Source organism: Anabrus simplex, chromosome 1, assembly GCF_040414725.1.
Source record: "Anabrus simplex isolate iqAnaSimp1 chromosome 1, ASM4041472v1, whole genome shotgun sequence".
In the NCBI taxonomy this organism is placed as follows: Eukaryota; Metazoa; Arthropoda; class Insecta; order Orthoptera; family Tettigoniidae; genus Anabrus; species Anabrus simplex.
In genome coordinates, this window is record NC_090265.1 from 996,270,320 (window position 1) to 996,292,933 (window position 22,614).

The following is a 22,614-nucleotide window of genomic DNA, read 5'->3' on the forward strand; positions in this document are numbered from 1 at the left end:
ATCTTGCTGCTATAGAACCCTGGAGCTGATATTGCCAGGGTTATGGCAGTTCATTTCTTTACCTGATTCCTAGAGCAGGGGTAGTGTGATGCCAATATCTCCATAATGGTTGGTTTTAGGTCCTTAAAACATGGTTTTCAGGCCTGCAAGGCTTACCGAGGTTTATTTTTTGTGTCAAGGGGCTTAAAATGAGCTCTATCTCGTCCTTGTAGGACAAATTTGATATTTTGCCTATATTAGCCTATTATTTTTATATCTCTTGAATTGTTTTGAAAATAAAATACTGCCAATGCCCCTCAGGGATTGTGTGTACCAATTTTGGTTGGCAGCCATGCCAAAAACGTACATGCATAATCTCGGTTCTGTAGAATCTGGGAGCTGATGTTGCGATGATTACGGCAGTTCATTTCTTTACCCGATTCCTAGAGCAGGGGTAGTGTGGTGCCAATATCTCAACGGTTAGTTTTAGGGCCTTAAAACATGGTTTTCGGGATAGGTCTTACCAGGTGTTTTTCTTTGCAGCAAGGGGCTTAAAATGAGCTTTGTCTCGTCCTTGTATGACAAATTCAATATTTTTCCTATATTAAGCCTATTATTTTTATAACTCTCACCTTTTCCCCCTCCCCCCACCCCTCAAAATTTTTTGAAAATAATATACAGCCAATGTACCTCAGGGATTATGTGTACCAATTCTGATTGGCAAGTATGGCCGAATGTATGTGCATAATCTCGCTGCTGTAGAATCCTGGAACTGACGTTGCCATGGTTACGGCAGTTCATTTCTTTATCCGATTCCTAGAGAAGGGGTAGTGTGGTGCCAATATCTCCATAATGCTCGGTTTTAGGGCCTTAAAATATGGTTTTTGAGCTCATAGGGTTTACTGAGTTTTGTTCTTTATGTCAAGGGGATTAAAATGAGCTTTGTCTTGGCCTTGTACGACAAATTTGATATTTCGCCTAAATTAGCCTATTATTTTTATATCTTCCCCCGTCTCCCCCTCCCCCACTCGAATTGTTTTGAAAATAAAATATAGCCTATAGCACTCAGAGATAATGTATCTTTGTATTAGTGAAGTAATTTTTAGAATTGGTCCAGTAGTTTCTGAGTTTACCCTCCAGATACACACAAAACTCATAAAATTTGCCACTCTCTCTTTATTATATTAGTATAGATTAGCAGGGAAAGAGGGGAGGGGATTCTCCTCTGGCTTGGATGAAAAATTTGCCTTAAAGTCAGTTTTTCCCCTGCCAGTGTAGTGAATTAAGATTTCCCGAGTCACTGGGTACTAATAGGAAACAGATGAGTAAAAGGGTGTAGTTTTTACCTTGGGACTCTCCACTATTCCCCCCACCTTCACCCCAAAAATAAAAGAGTGTTCATGGCTCGTTTTACTCACGTGTACACTACCTGACCTAGAATTTTGTATACAGTGTAAAATTCTTTAGCGAAGCATGGGTACATCAGCTAGTGTTAATATAAATAAAGATCTTCATCAGGGTAATCACATTAACAAGTACTAAAGAAAGGTTACAGGCCTCTTCATATGGTTATGAGGGTATTTATAGGTTGTAAATGGATGGAACTTTGGACTGTTAGACCAGTAGCGTAGTGCTGTTCGTTAAAAGCGAGAAAATGTGTGGTTTTTCATTTGATTGAGTATATCATATGATAGCATTGCTTTTAATCATGACATTCCTACTGGTGTCATTGTAATGACCTATGTTGATTTCAGTTGGGAAAACCACTAAGACAGTCTTTCTAAGGATGTAAAAGGCAGGTGGAGAGTGAGTGTCTGCCATTATAATGAAAACTCCCCAACTTGACTGTGACTGATGATAGGCAAGAGGGCCTACCATTACAATGAAAATTCCCTAACCCAGTTTTCACATAAGAAAAGACGTTTGATGACTTCCCCGTCGTGTTTCTAGGGTAATGTTAAGAGCTATGCAATTTAATACAATCTTACTCACATGTACACTATATGACCTAGAATTCTGTATACAATGTAGAATTCTGTAGCGAAGCATGGGTACATCAGCTAGTGTTAATATAAATAAAGATCTTCATCAGGGTAATCATATTAATATGTAGTAAACAAAGATTACAGGCCTCTTCATATGGTTATGAGGGTATTTATACGTTGTAAATGGATGTATGTGTATATGAATTGCTGGTATGGTCCTGATTAGAGTGTGGTTCCTGTGTATGGGACCTTCATCAGGATTATTTGATTCAAGGCTGGAAAAGATATAAAAGAAAGCAGCACAGCATTATTACACTTATGAATTACAGTACGGTATCTAATACAACAATATAGCATTATCATCTTGCCATCGCTTTTAATGTAATCTCTTAATATGGACTGGTACTAAACATACAGCAGCTTTCATTGGTGACTTGGTCTCATTTATTGTTGTAATTATATGGAAACTAGGGGCTGCTTAGTCGAGGGGAGCTTAGTTTACCCAGAAGGATGTGGTTTCAATTCCCAGTCAGAAAGTTTAAAAATTTAGAAACCAGATTTGCACTAGTGGAGAGACATGTGGCCCTGAGGTTTACTCGGCTTGCACCCAAAATGAGTAACCAGGTTAATTACAGAGGGCAAAAGTAGCTAGGTATAGAGCTAACCACTTTATCCCACTTAGTACCATGGTTATAGAAAGTGGAAGTCTTTGGCTTCCATTCCTTCATGACCTATTAAAGAAAAAACTTTGCTGTAAAAAATACAGAAGCTGTTGAAGTATGTGGATAATGCTGAGTAATTCAGGTGAATGCTGTGAATGAAGGTGCTCGTCCAACTCACTTCTGACCAAGGAAAACTACGATAAACTACTTAGCCTACTTCTCTCTTCGCCTTGTCTAGTATGCCTCATTATGGCAATGAAAGTTTCTCTTTAACCACATAACCTTCAATGCTCTCAGCTGGTCCAGATTAACTTAGCAAACATGATCAATCAGTCAATCAATACTAATCTGCATTTAGGGCAGTCACCCAGGTGGCAGATTCCCTATCTGTTTTCCCAACATTTTCTTAATGATGAGATAAATACAATTTCCTAAAAGTAGTTCAAACCTCAGTGACTAACAGGAATTCTGGCACAGTGGACTTTCACCCTTAGGATCAGTGTTTAACACAGGGCCTAATAGTGGAAATTTCTGTTGGATGGTAAAGTTAGCTGTCTGTGGAAGGTAAATAATGTTATATATTCTAAAAACATTTGTAACAAGGAATTTTTAGATACCGGTTATGTGTATGTGTATTACTTGCATTAGCATTTTAATAATAGGCATAATAATTAATAGCAGAAATTTTGTAGGGTAACAATGATCAAAGGAAGAATCTACCAGAAGCTATCAGGACCAACGGGAAGGCGTAGATACAAGTCAGAGTATATGGCTCATGCTACAGCTATAGTAAGAAGTGGTAAACTTTCTATACATAAAGCATAGGTAGCTTGCAATGTGTCCGGCCCTGCGGTGTAGGGGGCAACGCATCTACCTGTCACCCGGCGGCTCCAGGTTCGATTCCCGGCTGGGTCAGGGGTTTTAAATTGTAAATGATTAATATCCCTGGTTTGGGGACCGGGTGTTTGTGTCGTCCTTAACGTTCCTTTCCTCACATTCAATACTTTACATTTCCACAATTACACTTACACACAGGCTCCTCTCATGTGGTGAAAGTAGTGGCAAAAGATCTGCAGAGGTTGATGCCATGGACATTTATCATTTAAAAAAAAAAAAAAAAAAAGCTTGCAATGTGCCTTGCACGACATTGAAGTGAGAAGTAAACACAAGCTGAAAGGAGGTACTCAACCACCTTTGAATTAAAATAAAGAAAAGATCTTGTTGTTTTGTTGCTGAAGTGTGTACAGTAGCGAACCAAACAACAGTGGACCCACTCGTCAAGGAAAGTGATTAAACCTTCTGCTGGAAGAGGGATTGTTGTTATTACAATTATTACAATTTACCTTACGTCACACCGATATAGATAGACAATGATGGGATAGGGGTAAGAATAGGAAGGAAGCGACCGTGGCCTTAATTAAGGTTCAGCTCCAGCATTTGCCTGGTTTGAAAATGGGGAACCACAGAAAACCATCTCCAGGGCTGCCAACAAGGTGTTTCGAACCCACTATCTCTCGAATGCAAGCTCACAGTTGTGCTACCCTAACTGCACAGTCAACTCGCTCAGTGGGATTGTTGTTACTGGTGTGGCACAAGGTGATGAGGTAAGTGATGAAACAACCTTTTCAAATGATGCTGCTTCTCACACATGATCAATGTTTGCAGAAACTGTTCTTACAAATGAAGCCAGAGAAGATGGTACAAGTAAGAAAGAAGAGGGAAGTCCATCCCCAGTAGTTGGTGATTTATGTAATTGTGAAATTTCCTACAAAGAGAAAGTCAGAAACTTCACTGGAAAAATTCTGAAGGCATCATACCCAACAGAGTATAAGATTCCTCAGGAAAAGGGTGGAACACAGTGGGACTGAAAATTTTACATTTCCACCAAATCCAGATGTTCGTGATATTGAAAGGGATCAATGTGTACAGGTATTATTGGAAAATGCCTGTGATAATTGAGGAAATTCTGGACATAGAGGACATCAATTTGGACTAAACAGCAGATAATGTTGCTTTTATATGCTTTAATTCTTTTTGTTTCATAATGCCTTCACATGTTTATAAAATTATCCTTGAAATTGTTAAACTCCATATTGTATCCATAAAATGTTGATTTTTGATTATTTGAAACTACAACCTTTTTAAAAAGGTGAAATACCAATCATTGTCACCCAATAAAAGTCCAACACCATTGAAATAAAAAACTGAATACATTATCTGTATTTACCCATGCAATTTTCTTTTTTTATATAGGTACTGGTATTAGAAAATACTGTTACAAAAATTATAAATTGAATATTTAATAAGGTTGAAATTTAAATAGTGGCAACACTGCTGTTGAGATGCCATGCAACAGAACCTAATAATGTCACTGATAGCCAGGGGCACTAGGTTTTTAAAATTAGTGGGGGTGCTCTAACTCATAGTCCAACCAAGCAAGTGGCTGTGAGGTTTGGGTCACGTAGCTATCAGCTTGCATTTGGGAGATAGTGGGTTTGAACCCCACTGTTGGCAGCCCTGAAGATGGTTTTCCATAGTTTCCCATTTTCACACCAGGCAAATGCTGGGGCTGTACTTTAAGTAAGGCTACGGTCACTTCCTTCCCACTCCTAGCCCTTTCCTATCCAATCGTCGCCATAAGACCTATCCGTGGTGTCTGTGCAACGTAAAGCAAATTGTAAAAACTCAGTCTTAAAAGGGAGAAGGCCCCAGAAATTGTTGAAATTTAACCTTTGTGAAAACGCAGTTTTAGGTGTTTTTAAATGAGTATTACTTGAAGAGAAAACATAAACTACTTTATTAAGCACCTTATCAACAATAATGAACGAGTACAAACAAAAGTCTATATAAATCCACATCTATGTATGTTGACTGCTCAACCTGGAGGCTGGTTTGGACCTCAACAGATCCGCCATCAGCCATCATAGGTGGCCCAGGAAATCCACACACAATCGACATAAAATGCATATAAATGGTAATAGTGTGATTTAATCATGTAAAAGTAAATGTATGTGAAATGAAAGGATGGGAGCCAAAGAAATACAATTAATTATGTCTCTAATATCTTAATGTAAAGAAACATAGTCTAGTTTTCTCTTAGAATAATACCAAACTGAGTTAAGAAAAAAGGAAATTGCCTCAAACTTGGCACTTAATGTTAATATAATAATAAAAGAGAAATTGAAAGTCTTAAGCCTTCAATGCACAATTTAAATCTCAAAAAGGGAGTGTTCCTGCAAACAGCCAATCATATTGAGGTTCAGTTTAATTTCTGTTTCTTGATTATGGACATGCATGATTGCATTGTCGTTCAATTTTCCTTGCGTTATATTATTGCACAGGTAAGTTTTAAATCTTCTCAAGGTGAAAAAAGAACGCTTTAATGTACACCTAAAAGTGGGTATTGTTAAAGCACTCTTTAGCAAACCTCTGGATTCAATAATTACAGTTACTGAAGTTTGGGGTGAATCAGGTCTAATTAATAAAATTGTGATTGGAAATAAAGCAAACAAAAGTTTCTTAGTGGGTTCCTCAGCCCCTCCCCCATTGGTAATGTAGGGACAAAAATACCTTGGTATTGCTAGGGTTAAGAACTGACAAAAAATTCTCCTTTTTAATTTCTTTTCTTCTGTTATTATGTTGACAATTGGGCTGCAGTGAGAATTGACAGTAGAATGAGTTCTTGGTTCAAGGTACTTACAGGGGTGAGACAAGGCTTTAATTGTTCACCTTTATTGTTCATAGTTAACCTGGACCATCTACTGAAAGGTATTAATTGGCAGGGAGCGATTCAGTTAGATGGAAATGTAGTAAGCAGTCTAGCCTATGCTGACGACCTGGTCTTAATGGCAGATTGTGCCGAAAGCCTGCAGTCTAATATCTTGGAACTTGAAATAGGTGCAATGAGCATGGTATGAAAATTAGCCTTTCTAAAACTAAACTGATGTTGGTAGGTAAGAACTCAAAGAATTGGATGTCAGATTGAGGATACAAAGTTGGAACAGATAGATAATTTCAAGTAATTAGGATGTGTGTTCTCCCAGGATGGTAGTATAGTAAGTGAGATTGATTCAAAGTGCAGTATAGCTAATGCAGTGAGCTCGCAGTTGTGATCAACAGTATTCTGTAAGAAAGAAGTCAGCTCCCAGACTAAACTATCTTTACATTGGTCTGTTTTCAGACCAAATTTGTTTTATGGAAGTGAAAGCTGGGTAGACTCAGGATATCTAATTCATAGAAATAACAGACATGAAAAAAGCGAGGATGATTGCTGGTACAAACAGGTGGGAACGATGGCAGGAAGTTACTCGGAATGAGGAAATAAAGGCTAAGTCAGGAAAGAACTCGATGGACGAAGCTGTACGCATACACCGGCTTAGGTGGTGGGATCATGTGAGGCGAATGGAGGAGGATAGGTTACCTAGGACAATAACGGACTCTGTTATGGAGAGTAAGAGGGAGACCAAGACGACAATGGTTAGACTCAGTTTCCATTTATTTAAAGATAAGAGATAGCCAGGGGCACTATCTCCTGGCTCCTGCCTTACAGAACAGTGACACAATGGGTAAAAGCCTTCAAAGAGTCCACAGAACTAGTTACAAATAAAGGATCGTGGCAACAATTTGTAAATTCACAAAGGTTTGGAGACTGACGCTGAAAGGCAAAACAGTCTATATGGATGTATAACGTATGTATGCTGTTATTATGTTGTTGTTTTTTTGTTTTGTTTTTTAATCTTTGTTCTCTCTGTTTGTGATAATTGCTGGGCACACCACAAAATATTTCAGGGGTGCTCAAGAATCGTAGCACACCCGGAATCGGCGACCCTGCTGATAGGACACATTAGTTACATACCGACCTTACCTCAGAGTACATGTGCTCTCCCTTCCCACATCATGCGCATGCGAATTGGTGAAAGGAACAGAGCCTCGTGTTGGCTGGCGGTCTAAGGTAATGTCACAAAGTTTTTGAAACAGGAACAACGGAGTTGGACAAAGATTGAATGTGCCAGAGGTCGTGCAGCATGACAGTGTCATCAAGGTCTTCAAGAGGCTTGCACGAAATCTGCATTGCCTTACAGAATAGTAACACAATGGGTAAAAGCCTTCAACAAAGGATGCTAAAATGTGGCAGACATGTGTCGGCCAGGTCATCCTAGTGTCAGTGAAAAAGTGCATGCTCTTGCCACTTTACTAGACACTGATCGACACCAAATGGTTTGTGAGCTGGTCGGAGACACCAGATTATTTACAACTGTGCTTCACATTCTGAAGGAATGCCAAGTATGAGAAAAACTGCATCACGGTGGGTTCCGCGTTATTTGACGGAAATGCAGAAATGGTTACGATACGATACTGCTCGTAACCAATTGGAAGACTATGAGTGCGAAGGAGAGGCTTTCTTATACCGTATTTATGCTAGATGAGACATAGGCCAAATCATACGAGCTGCGACTGAAATGCCAATTGAATGAATGGCAACATTACGGATCACCACGAGGAACGAAAGTTCATCAGAACACCAGCAATGTGAAAGATATGGATATTCTCTTGTATGACTGTGATGGTATTATCCTAACGCATTACATTCCTCCACAGAGACTGTCAATGCAGTATTACTGTTCATTTTTGGAACACAACCTGTGACCGACTTTGAAAATGAAGCGGCAAAACTTTTTGCAGAAACTACCCATCATTTTGCATGACAATCCTCGGCCGCATTCAACAAAGCTGTGGTTGATTTGTTCGGTCGATGGAGGTGGGAACTGATGTACAATTCTCCATACTTCCCAGACTTAAGCACTAGTGACTTTGACTTGATTGCTAAGATAAAGGAACCACTTTGCAGCATTCCCTTCAGAACTGTTCCAGAGATTTGCCAAGCAGTAGATCACTCCATTCGAACTATCAACATAACAGGCGCTGCTAAAGGTATCCTACGACTTCCACATCGCTGGCAACAGGTTGTACACAATTCTGGTGACTACTTTGAAGCAGTAGCAGCTTTTCAAGAGCATCAGGTACATCCCAGCTGCACTAACATTTCTCAAAACAATTATCTATCATTTTCTGCATCCCTATATTTTCTCTTTAAAACCTATTTTTTTTTTAAATGAAGAGTGCGCCTTATATACTGTGATTACTCACCCGACGTAGCGCTCATAGTTAATTAAGCAAGCACCGCAGTTCGTTTCCTTTACGAGTGCGCCTTACAGTCTGAGTGCAGCCTTCTCAATGCTCACAGCAGTGCGGGCTGACTTGTGACGTGTAACACAACGGTTGCCATGACAACGTAGTAGACCGCCATCAATAAGTATATGGCTGTACTTTGCTTGGTGCAGCCCATCGAGGCGATGGGATTTTGGCCGCATGGCACGAGCCGGGATGATATTATTCTAATACACCCGAATATGTAACCTGGGCTATCTGCTTAGGTTGAACACATGCCGGCTCCTATAGCATTGGTGACAATATTAGTATCTCAATCTCATGCTAAAACACAATCAAAAAAGACAAATTTACTAGCATATTTTGTCACAATAGTTGTGGCAACTGTTCCAACAGCTGCAAGAAGAAGCTTGTTATAAATTTGAACATGTGGTGTATGGAATATTCTTTTATAGTGAATATAAATGTCAGTTGTTATCATGTGAATCATGGCCATGTGGCAGATTAATTGTGAGTGAACTGTAAATAAAGGAATAAAGAAGCATTTAACCCTATTTTCAGATGGCTGAGAAGAAAACCAAAATTGAACTAAAAAGACATTCTGGTTTAAAAAGAGAAAATGACATTTTCTTAAGTATCAAGTGCTTTATTTTCAGATATTGGATTTTAATTGATACAAGATTTCAAGATATGCACAAGCACAAATTTCTTTGCATAGGAGATAGCTCTAGGTTTGAAGAATTTTCTAAAATCCTACCTCTTGATGCTCTAGAGAACTTAAAAATCTCTTATCCCACGATATTTGACACACAGGTTAAAAAACGAACTTCAGTATATCTATTCTAATTCTATCTACAAAACATACCAGTTTGGAGAAAATAATTCTGTTGCTCAAGGACGTGTTCAAAGAAGTGTATAAATTATTCTGTTACACTTTACAAAGGAATGATTCTAATATCTTATTCTGTTTAGGCTAATACTTACTATACCATTTACCAGTTCCACAGTAAAAATAAGCTTTTCGTGCCTTAAGCGGATAAAAACATACTTAAGGAATTCAACATCCCAGGAGATGCTGACTGCGGTGGCAACCATATCCCTGGAGAAGTCACTGCTCAGTGACTTGATGAATACTATGCCCTTTTTCGATGACATCATTGACAAGTTCGATTTGCTGCTTCAAAGGACTCAAGAATATATTTAATATACAAGCAACAGATGTTACCAAATGTGAATAATATTTGCTTTCTTTTGTTAATTTTATACTTATATTGTGCTTTGAAAAGTAAGTGCATGAAAATGATACAGCGGATGATTTGTAGGCCATTATCTTCCCAAAGCATCACCCCGATACCAGATCTCCTCCTAGCTAGATTACCCAACACACCTATTTGAAATGTACACATTTACTGCACACGCGTGTGTTGGGCTGCACCAGACTTACACCCCAAGAGACGTCACTGCTTTGAATGTCAGAAAAACTTCGTAAAATGTATCTCTTTTGTATCAGTTGTAAAATTATATACCGTAATTGCCACTATTAAAGTTCCCAACCCTCGTATTTTTGCGTAAGTTATTTACTTAGCCCATGTAGCCTACCGTACCTACTGTTTCTATGTTTGCTTCCTCTTTCACGTAAGCCTATTTCAAACAATGTTATTTAGGAAAAAGGCTATTAAATTGAACAGTAGACCTACTATCCCATTCTACGGCGCCTACTGCTACAGTTCCTGTTACGCTAATATAATCGTTGCTTTTGTTTAAACACTTCAGGAGTAGGCAATATTTTTGGTAATCAGGTTATGAACGATGTGCCTGAGAAATCAGTCTTTTAATTGTCCCATTTAATTAAACACACTCAAATGTCACTGATCTCAGCCGAGATCGAACCCGTTATATTTCAAACAAAAGGACGTCTATCTAACCGACTGCACCCATTGTAGTTGCTTTCTAATAGACCTACTACGGTACGGTACAGTATTTACATATTATATAAAATAAGAGTTTTGTCTGTACATTGTTCAGAAGTTGAAAAGAATGGTATTTCTGTATCGGTCATGTCCATAGTAACAAGGAAATGCATTTTTTACTTTTCCGTAATTTCTGTCTGTCCGTCTGTCTGTCTGTCTGTATACGCATCACGAGAAAACGGCTGAAGAGAATTTAATAAAAATCGGTATGTAAAGTCCAGGAAAAAGTCACTACAATCTAGGCCATAAATAGTATTTTTCATGCTGAGAGAAATGGTAGTTTAGGGGAAGGCCAAAATTATTATTATTATTATTATTATTATTTTTTTTTTTTTTTTTTTTTTTTTTTTTTTTTTTTTTTGCTAGTTGCTTTACGTCGCACCGACACAGATAGGTCTTATGGCGACAATGGGACAGGAAAGGGCTAGGAGTGGGAAGGAAGCGGCCGTGGCCTTAATTAAGGTACAGCCCCAGCATTTGCCTGGTGTGAAAATGGGAAACCACGGAAAACCATTTTCAGGGCTGCCGATAGTGGGGTTCGAACCTACTATCTCCCGAATACTGGATACTGGCCGCACTTAAGCGACTGCAGCTATCAAGCTCGGTGGCCTAAAATTTAATTCTCAAATATTCGTTAGCAGTGGTCCTATCTTAATCAAAATCGGTATGTAGAGTTCGGGAATAAGTCACTACAATCTAAGCCATAAACAATCTTATTCACGCTGGGAGAAATGGTAATTTAGCGGAAGGCCTAAAATTTAATTCTCAAATACAGTATTTATGTTATTATTTGTCCTATATTAATGAAAATCAGTATGCAAAGTTGGGGAATAAGTCACTACAATCTAGGCCATAAATAATTTTATTCACGCTGAGTGAAATGGCAGTTTAGGGGAAGACCTAAAATTGAATAATCAAATATTTGTGTTATTAGTAGTCCTATTGACAAATAGTATATAACTAAATTATATATTATTAAATTTCCGATCATTTATGTCTTATACATTTTTACTGTACCTACCAGCTATGATAATGGAGGTATTCATGAATTTGGATTGTTGTTGCTAAGTCCATTTCAGTACCGCCATGAGAAAATGGGTAAACAGAATTTAATGAAAATCAGTATGTAAAGTCGAGAAATAAGGAACTACAATCTACGCTATAAATAAATTTATAAGACGCCCTAATATTACAGAGTCGAAAGAAAACTGAATGTGAAGGCCTACAATACAGAAAGCTCATACCATTGATCAACAATAACATTACATTGACCATTGTTTGTTGTGATGTGCCTTGTGTCTCTGTTGCCGCTCATCTCCGATAGATGAGATTACTGCTGTATGCCGAGTTTTTTTAAAATTTGCGACGATGGGATAGGAAAGGGCTAGGAGTGGGAAGGAAGTGGCCCTGGCCTTAATTACGTTTCAGCCCCAGCATTTGCCTGGTCTGAAAATGGGAGACCACGGAAAACCATCTTCAGGGCCGTCAAGAGTGGGGTTCGAACCCACTACCTCCCGGATGCAAGCTAACAGGTGCGCGCCCTAACCGCACAGCCAACTCGCCCAGTCGTACTGAAAATAATTTTTTGTTTGCTATGGGCTTTACGTCGCACCGACACAGATAGGTCTTATGGCGACGATGGGATAGGAAAGGCCTAGGAGTTGGAAGGAAGCGGCCGTGGCCTTAATTAAGGTACAGCCCCAGCATTTGCCTGGTGTGAAAATGGGAAACCACGGAAAACCATTTTCAGGGCTGCCGATAGTGGGATTCGAACCTACTATCTCCCGGATGCAAGCTTCACAGCCGCGCGCCTCTACGCGCACGGCCAACTCGCCCGGTGTACTGAAAATAACAGCCTGCCTGAATATTGACGGGAAGTAGCTGGGGATTTAGATAATTTTCTTCTTTAGCATGCCGTTCCTCTGGTTCATAAATTTTCTGATATTACTGATACGTAACAAACTGGTTCATCATAGCCTTCGAGCTATTCAATCCCTACTCTGAGGCACTGATTGGAATGAGCAGTGTGCATATTTAACGGAATAATGGCAGAGGAGTGTTCACAGCTGTCTGCGGTCTGGTCATTCCAGCACTGGAACTTTGGACTGTTAGATCGGCACCGTAGTACTGTTCGCTAAAAGTGAGAAAATGTGCGTTTTTCATTTGATCGAGTATTTTATATGATAACATTGCTTTTAATCGCTACATTCCTACCGATGACTTCAGGTAGGAAAACCACAAAGACAGTCTTTCTGAAAATCCCGTAGCGAAGCACGGGTACATCAGATAGTCTGTTACTAAATTCACCCAAGCTAGGAATAATAGGGAATAGTTGCTCTGAAAGGTCAATATTCTATCCTAGCATAGTCTTGTTGGGACAGCTGTTGAAATCTAGGGCTACCCGTGGCACAAGGTCAAACAAATCCATTTTAGCTTGGAGCGAAGGAGATTGGCTGAAATAAAATGGCGTACAGTATGGCTTTTAGTACCGAGAGTGTCCGAGAACAAGTTCGGCTCGCCAAGTGCAGGTCTTTTGATTTGACACCCGTAGGCGACCTGCGCGTCGTGATGAGGATGAAATGATGATGAAGAAGCCCCGTGCCAGTGAAATTAACCAATTATAGTTAAAATTCCCGACTCTTCCGGGAATCGAAGTCGGGACCCCTTTGACCAAAGGCCAGCACGCTAACCATTTAGCCGTGGAGCCGGAGGAGATAGGCTGTAGTACTATAACAACTTTGGCAAATAATCGCCATAATTCATCTCTAGCAATCTGGAAGATCACCGTTTTTTCTCCTTAACCAAGCCGTCACCGAACTCATCCAAATCAAAATGCAATTCGCACGTGGGTTACATGCTAGTATGACGACTAGCAAGCCACTAGTTCTCATCTTAATTAGAGATCAATAACATCTTATGAAACTCCTTAAATTAAAATAGGAAACTTTCCTTAAACATAGCGGTAACAATTAGAATAAGTTCAACAGTCCTAACAGGTACTAAATATCTATAATATTTTACATTAAAACTTCGTGCATTTCGTATGATTGTGAGAACTACTGAGAGAAAAGTAGGCCTATTTCAAGGTTACCTACCAATGCTTCATCGTCTTGCGTATCATCCTGTTCCTGCATTTTTTAAATATATTTTTGAGTGACGAATTAACTAATCTTGGGCATATACCAGTAAGCACTCTCTAGAAGTGAACAGTTACCGTAATCTCTTCTTTTCAGGACAATATAGGCTAAAGCAACACACTTTCAATACAGGTTAGCTATGTTCCCATAGCAACCTAACAGAACCATTAGTAGCAGCGGGAAAATTTTATAATTTCGTTCATGTCGAGTGAATGTTTCGATAAACTATTAAATATTTTCATTCAAAAATAGACACATTCATATGAGGAGCAGTATCCCACCTGAAGAAAAGCTGGTGATAACTCTCAGGTAAGTACTAAGTAAAGTAAACTCGTGTCCTCATCCCGAGGTGGTGCAGCTCTTTTCAGGCACACCCCCATTGGAGATGAGCTGCATGTACCATTTCAATCACATACCAGCCCTCCTGCCACTCTTAAATATCTGGCAGTACCGGGAATCGAACCCGGGCCCCCGAGGACGGCAGCAAATCACACTAAACCGTTACGCTACAGAGGCGGAATGGTAAGTAGGTACCGTACCGGTACAGTACAATTATTACCGGTATTATTATTATTAGGCATATTATTATTACACACAGGTTCAACTACCGGTATCTAGAAACCAAACACAATAATTTCAAATGACAACATTAAAGAACTGCAACATTTAAAATAGACGGATACGGTATCTGAATCAGGGGCGTGAAAGTCTAAGGCCCGGTTGTATAAAGACATCTGACTGGAGATCAATTAAGAACTTAGTTCTGAAAATGAACTGAGATTACGACTTCATCGCGTTGTATAAAACTGAACTCGGTTTACACATGTGTAGTTCAAATGTAATCGGAGTTCAAAAAATTGGACGTGGCAACACCGCAAAACAAATGAAATACGAAATCGCTCGGCCCGTTGGATAATACTTAAATAGTGGGATTGACCTGGCCGTGACTGTCAACAAATGAAATACGAAATTGCCGTGACTGTCGAAGAAGGAGAAGAAGATAATATTGTAATCTCGCGAAGTAAACATGGAAGGAACTTCACACAGAAAGAAAAGGGCGATCTGGTGGATATTGTACTGTCATGGTACAAACATATAATAGAAAATAAAAGAACCTATATGGTGACATCAAAGTTGAAAGAGAAAGCCGTTGACTTGTCAATGTTAAAGAGCTCTCCAACAACATTTTGAAAACTTACTGTAGCATAAAACCTAAGAGTTGTTAGGAACATATACATGGGTGACAGGGGATCATTTATTTGACTAGGTTTTTGTAGTGTGTCCCTTAACTTTAGTTCCAGTCGTTCCACAACATCTTTCGATAAACGAAATCTTATTTTGAACATTTCACACAATTCAATAATCGGATTCCGTCTGTGCCGAAAGACGCGAGGAGCTCGTTGTAAAATCAACTCTTCATCAGACGAAAAGTCGGGATAATCTGACATCCCTGCTAAATAAAATATATATGCTTTGTTTTGTAAACTTGAAACATAATAGAAAACTAAGTAACAACATGTTGGTATAGCAGTAGGCTATTGTTTATATGATATTCACATAACCTCACTTCTGAAAAAATCGAGCGATCTTTAGCAATATTATTTAACTACTAGCATTCAATATATTTATAACGCACCTCGATATTATTAAGGTACGGTATTCTTACGCAGATACGATACAAGGAAACACTCTTAAGTCTTCAGGTCTAGTTCAATGTTTAATATGAATGATAATGATCTAAGTTCAAGGAGATTAACCGACGAATATTCGGCAGTCAAATCTGAACTTAGATCAAGACGAGATGATCTTAGATTAGCGTTTATACAACGGAAAATCGAAGTTCAACTTGACTGGCAGCCATTTTTCCTCTTTAAACTCAGATCAAAAGTTTTATACAACCGGGCCTAATAGGGCTTATGGTGCCAATCTGTAGCTAGCTTCAGGTAGTTCGAACAAGGTTAATCGATTGGGTAAAGTCGAATTCGATGCAATCCAGCAATATTATCAAATACAGTAGAGATAATACGCGACACTGAGCGAGATATCGAGGGAGAGCTACTGGAGCTCACTCTAGCGGATGGACCTGAACAGTACTGATTCTCTTATAAGAGCACGTGTATTTTTGTGTGAAGTTTTTGGTGTTATTTATGCGTTTTCAGTGAGTTGACATAAATAAATAGTAGTGTGTGTCATTCCTTGATATCTCCTCTCAACATGAGGAGAAAGGTATGTGCTGTGTTTGGCTGCAGTAATTACGAAGTAGAGAAAAATGCGCGGTCGTTCTTCAGGTTCCCTCTTGACAAGAACATGTAAGTAATATTGTGTTTGCATATATATTCTTCCAGTGACAGAGATTTTTATAGTACTTCATAATCTTCTGACCTGCTCGACCCATATTTTAACTGGCATAAAATGTAATACGCATATTTTATTCTATAATGCGGCAGTTAACCTTCAATACCGATGTGTTGTAGGTGTGATCTGTGGGTTTTGAAATGTCACAGAAGCGATTTGGATAAGGTGTACTAGAAAGAAGGGACGTTACGCTTATATAAGAATTATAAGATCTGTTCAGATCATTACCAGGGCAGCAACTTTAGAAATCCTCGACAATACAGCCAAGGGTGTGTTACATTTTTGCTCTAATTGTACGTAAATATTCCTTAAAGCATCACTATCGACAAAATTTTCATACCTTTCTTCCTTTATTCCTCTTCTCAGATTAAAGCCGGGATTTTATAGATTATCTTTCTGTTAGTAGGCCTCATGTTAGGAGGAAAATTGTCCAGCTATTAAATGTTAATTCGCCGGGCTGAGTGGCTCAGACGGTTAAGGCGCTGACCCCAACTTGGCAGGTTCGATCCTGGCTCAGTCCGGTGGTATTTGAAAGTGCTCAAATACGTCAGCCTCGTGTCGGTAGATTTATTGGCACGTAAAAGAACTCATGCGGGACTAAATTCCGGCACCTCGGCGTCTCCGAAAATCGTAAAAGAGTAGTTAGTGGGACGTAAAACAAAAAACATTATTATTATTAAATATTAATTCATTGCATCACATGTGTAAGGAATATCTTTCTGTTAGTAGTCTTCATGTTAAGAGGAAAATTGTCCAGCTATTAAATGTTAATTCACTGCATCATATGTGTAAGGAATGTGCCGATACTTTTATTGACAAGTGTCTTAATGTGATGATACAATGTTTTTAAATGAGAAAAAAGACAAATCCAACCGTAAGAGTTCAGGCAGGAATGCTAAAGCTAAAAAAGTAATGCATAAATGAAAGATCAAGCCATTTCACACCAGTCCATTTCACTTCTTGTTTATATGTCTAATTTCAGTCTTTGAATAATAACCTTTTAAATAATTCTTCATTCATTTATCCAGAATTGCTTTAGCAACTTCGAAGTTAACATCTCAATAACACTTTCTTTCTAGACGTAATTTATTTATCCATTTCCGTATATACATTTCCATTGACATTTGAATTTAGCGCGATTTGTTCAGGGCAAGTCACTAGGAGCGCCACCGTCGAATTGTCTCCCATGTTAGCAAGGCGAAATGCGTAATTGTCGCGTATTATCTCTACTGTATTTGATATTATCTCCACAATGCTTGATGTTATATGACTAATTAATTTGTTAGAAGGACCCACTGATTGAGGTTAGACTTGAAATACTTTAAATACTTCACTTCGACACAAACTGCCTTTAATTATTAACATCGCTCATTTCATGCTTACTTGTGTGCCATCTACAGAACGTGTATATAACTATTTATACGTTATGAATGACCTCCAGCGCCATCTAAAAAAAGAGACTGAAACTACCTGAAGCTAGCTACAAATTGGCCATAAGTCCTATTAGGGCCGGTTGCATAAAAGTTAATCTGAGTTCAACCACCCGAAACTGATCTCCAGTCAAGCTGAACTTAGAATTTTGGTTGTATAAACATTAATCCAAGATCATGTCTTCTTGATGGAAGATCAAATCTGACTGGTGAATTTTCTCAGATTAACCTGGTTGAACTAAGTTCAGCAGAAGGAATATAATTATTATTTTTGTTGGAAATAAATCTGTTTAGGTGTCTATGACATAATTACAAAGAAAAATAATAAATAGGCCTACTGTTGACTAAAGTAAAATGATAAGTAGGCCTAATGCTAATTGTAATGAACAATAATCCTACTATTAACAAGTTGTTTGTTCTCCACTGTTTTATGCTTAGGGTCTATAGGTTATGCTATTTTCAGATTTAAGATTGCTCTGACGTTTCATCCGAGAATGGAGAGTTTGAACTCCAAAGAGCTCCTCGCGTGTTTCAACATAGAAGGAATCCCTTGTTAGAACTAAATGATCGACAATTTAAAATACGGTTTCGATTAGGAAAACGTGTAGTTGAAGAACTAGAACAAAGATTACATCTACAATTAAGGACACAAACTAAACGAAATCATGCACTGAATCCAATGTTCATGATCCTTCTCACACTAAAGATTTTACGCAACTGGAAGCTTCCAAATAGGCTAGTAATTGGAGATGTATTCAATGTAAATAAAGGAACTGCAAGTAGGACTATACACAAAGTCACTAGAGAGATTGCAGCTCTAAAACCTCAATTCATCAAGATGCCTGCTGAGGAGGGTGACGTAAGAAGGACATATTTTTTTCCTCTTTCTTAAAATTTGCAGTACGCGTCTTCTTGTTACTCATCTTTCTTCTCCATTTTGCGGCTTTGTTTACGTATCGCAGACAAATGAATGTCGAATGGCGTCGAGAATTATCGATCGTTTCTATCTAAATCGCATGTTCGATACAACTCGATTCGATACAATCGCAATTATCTCTCTTGTTTAGCGATGTTGTCAACTCTGTTTCGTCGACCTTAGATCAAAACTGAACTTGGTTCAGTGATCTCAGATTAGTGTTATACAACTCACACAGAGAAAAGAACGAAGTTCATTTCCGATCTTCGATCAAAACTGAACTACAGTTAGCGATTTTTATGCAACCGGCCCTTAGACTTTCACCCCCCCCCCCCGATTTGTGTTGTTTGAATTCCAAGTGCTCATGTGCTTGTGATGTAAATCTTTGTTCCTTGTGCTTGTTTATTTGAAATATATCTTCGCCAGTACTCCTGAAATCCTGTATTTCCTGTTTGAGTACACATCAGGGGCTGAAAGCTGAATGGTTCTATTAATGTAGTTCTGTATATTTCCTGTCTCAGTGCATTTAATTCTGTTATTTTTATTTTCATGTGGTACTTGGATATTGATGTGATACCACATTCTCTTGCATATGGTGTGCTCTGCTGTCTTGCTTTCGAAGGGATTTCTTATTTGTTGTAATATCAGCTTTGTGTTAATGTGTCGATCATTCATTTGAAGTTAAAGCTGCTTTGAGGTGTGTGGTTATGTTCTCAGTAACATAGTATGCCACACGAACTAGGGGTATCAGATCATTATTTACAACATAGTAAGTACTTGGAAATAAAAATATATGAATTACAATGTATTGGGCATGGAAGTAGAAGAACTGCATTATTATCGCCGTTGGTAGGGGCTGGGGGGGGGCGAGGAGGAGGGGGAGGAGCTGTAAGCATACCCGGATGTGCGTCACTGCGCCGGATGTCGCTTTTCTGCGCTATCTGCTGATAATAGCGGTAAGATAGTGCACAAAATGCGCACTGTGGCACTATCTCGGATAAGAGACTGAAACTACTAGCGGCGAGTGGCTTGGTACCGAAATTTATCATTGAGTTTCATCTCTATTCTATTCTATCCTCTTTGATCTGAATCTTCTCCTTCTGGATTGAAATTTGACCCATACGCAGAAACGGAATTTCCCGGAGTCGGAGCTGCTACTATTGTGTGTGAACTGTGAACAACATGGATTTCTTTCTTCTTCTTTCTTGAGGAGATTGGTTGGGGTTGAATGTTCTGTTTCCCAGTCACAAGCCGTTCTTAATATTGCACTTAATTCACTTTTAGGTTACACACTCACCACTAGTAGTCTTTAGAAACATAAAATACTTGATAGCATGTAATAGAAGGAAACGCTAAATGACCTACAAAAAAGGGATGTGGGGAACGCCCTTGCAACTTATAGAAGTGTCACTTCCATGCATTCGTGAAACAACTGAGTGTCAATAGCGTAATTACAATTGTATTTGAGTGGAATCAAGATAATCGTTAAGAATAGTGATGATTTGTGGTGAAGGTTGGAATAGCAAGACTGAAACTCGCGTGGGCAAAGGTACTTGAAGACTGATTAATTTCCGCATTAAGAGTCTCTGTTGAGGCGCATATTGGGAACATTGAAAAAATAAGTGATCAATGTCTCCATTATTGTATCCACAAGAACAAGATGGGCTATTTGCTATGTGAAACCGATGTTGATAAACAGGGGTTAGCGAATGATTAAAGCGTAATCTTATAATATTAATAATATGGCGTCGCGTGTACGAACTATTGACAAACCATGGTTGTTTCGGAATGGTAGGCTGCAATTGATAATAGTGATGTCCCTTCGTACCGGCAGAAAGTCGCCATAGTGTATTCCACGCTTGATGAGCCTCCCTTTTAATACGTGAGAAGAAATCGGAAACCGGGATTTTAATTTGCAATAAATGTGCGATATCAGTACTTGCCTCTTTGGCTGTTAAATCGGCTGTATCATTACCTAAGTGATTACTATGTCCTGTTATCCAAAGTACCATTATAGATTTCTCGAGTTGAAAAAGAAGGTATTTAACCTCGTATACATACATATTGAAAATTTGTGAAAAATATTGCAGAGCCTGAAGCACACTTTAAGAATCGCTAAAAATATTTATTTTTCGGGAACTCAGTCGTTGAACATATAAAAGAGCTTGGTATATTGCATAGAGTTCCGCTGTAAATATAGTTAGGCTATTTGGCAACGGATATTTAAAACTTGTGTGTGTTTGGGAATCAAAGAATGCTGCCCCTACGCCAGTAGACGATTTTGCCCCATCGGCAAATATATGATAATCTTGGGAGTGTAATAACCCTTTTAATCTCTTATGAGGAAGAGTTTGCGAGTTAATTTCACGTGAATATTGGGTAGTTGGACTAGAAGAAGCTATAATTATGGATGGACGGAATATGATAATGTCATAAATGTATGAATACATGATGAAACGCGGTGTTCGTAGAATGGAATCGTGAATATTTTGCATTTCAACGTATGCAGTATATATTGCAGGGTATCGGTGATTTTTTGGGGGACGCTGTTGGTATTAGAACTTCAGTCTATGTCACGCAACATTAGTACCATGGTTACCGCTTGCATCGGCAATATCTACGCGCGGTAGGACTGTCCTATGTTTATTTTTCTCGCAGACGACTTGCACGACTCGCCGATGCTGCCAACCACTGTACTTAGGAACTAAATGTTACTGAGCCCTGGACCACAATTACATTTGTTTTCACATAGGTCAGGTTAGGTTAGGTTAGGTTAAGTTAGGTTAGGACTATGTTTAATTTTATCGCAGGTTAGGTTATTTATTTTTCTCGCAGACGACTCGCGGTTAGGTTAGGTTAGGTTAGCCCTGGGCTATGTTTATTTTTCTTATTCCAATAGTAATTTCAATTTAGGAAATATAATAGAGTTCGATCTACTGGTGTGCTTAAGCAGACATTTTTTCGCAATTTTAACCGTCGAATATGAAGAGGCTCTTCTGTGGCTTCAACTAACAGAGCATTAGTCGGTGTTGTTTTGAGAGCATCAACACTTATACGTAAAGCGGAAAATTGTATTCGATCTAATATTAAAAGATTTTGTTTGGAAGCTAAATCTATTATGTGTGCACTATAATCTAAGGTAGAGCGAATGGTAGCGCGGTATAGCTGTAACGCTGACAAGGGATCAGCACCCCACGTACGTTTCGTTACTCTTTTCAAAATGTTGATATAGCGATCTGACTGTCGAGTTAACCGCTGAATTTGCCTAAATATAAATGTTGAGGGACGAAGGGGATGCTGTAATCATCGAAAATAATAGGACTTTTATCAAAAATTATTTTGTTAGTGAAAACCATTGCCGCACACTTAGGTAAGGAAAGATGAAGGCCATGAGACATTAGCCACCGAAAAACAAGACTCAGAACGTGGGATATTGTGTTTCTGCAATTGTCAATGTTATGATGTGAACAATAAATGACATAAAAGTTAATATCCGGGCATACGGCGTTACAATAGATTCTAGATCCTTCATATAGGGAGAAAACAAGATTCAACTCAGTATGGATCCTTGTGGTAAACCCTGTGAAGTATGCCGGCTGTCAATTTGATGTTGGGTTGATTTAATTGTTAAAATGCGGCTGGTGAATAATTGGTGTAAAATAGAAAGAAAATGGTAGGGAAAGCCATAAGTAGACAATTTCTCCCATAATATATGTAATAAAACTGAATCATAAGCACATTTGATGTCCAAAAGAAACTGCAATAGTAGATTGCTTCCACCATTTAGCTAATAAAATATCAAGTATCAGGATGGTAAGAGGTTATTGTGTACTGCGGCCGCGCATGAAGGCAAATTGGTACTTAGGGAACAAGGAATAATATTCTAAAATCCACGCAATTCTTTTCATTAGGATTTTGCAAAATATTTTTCGTATACTTGATCCTAACACAATTCCTCGAAAATTTTCAGGTGCATTTGGTCGTTTGGTGGGTTTTAATATGGGGGTTATAA

General features: G+C 38.6%; 1 protein-coding gene across 1 annotated transcript in view; it reads right to left on the reverse strand.

The window, feature by feature from the left end:
• The window catches only part of LOC136857711 (cilia- and flagella-associated protein 58), a 261,063-nt gene extending 247,076 nt beyond the window's left edge, over positions 1-13,987 (reverse strand). The window contains exon 1 of the mRNA XM_068225146.1: positions 13,860-13,987. Within this exon, the coding sequence (XP_068081247.1) occupies positions 13,860-13,898 (39 nt within the window). The 5' untranslated portion in view covers positions 13,899-13,987. The remainder of the gene's footprint in view (positions 1-13,859) is intronic.
• Between the last annotated feature and the right edge of the window lie 8,627 nt (positions 13,988-22,614).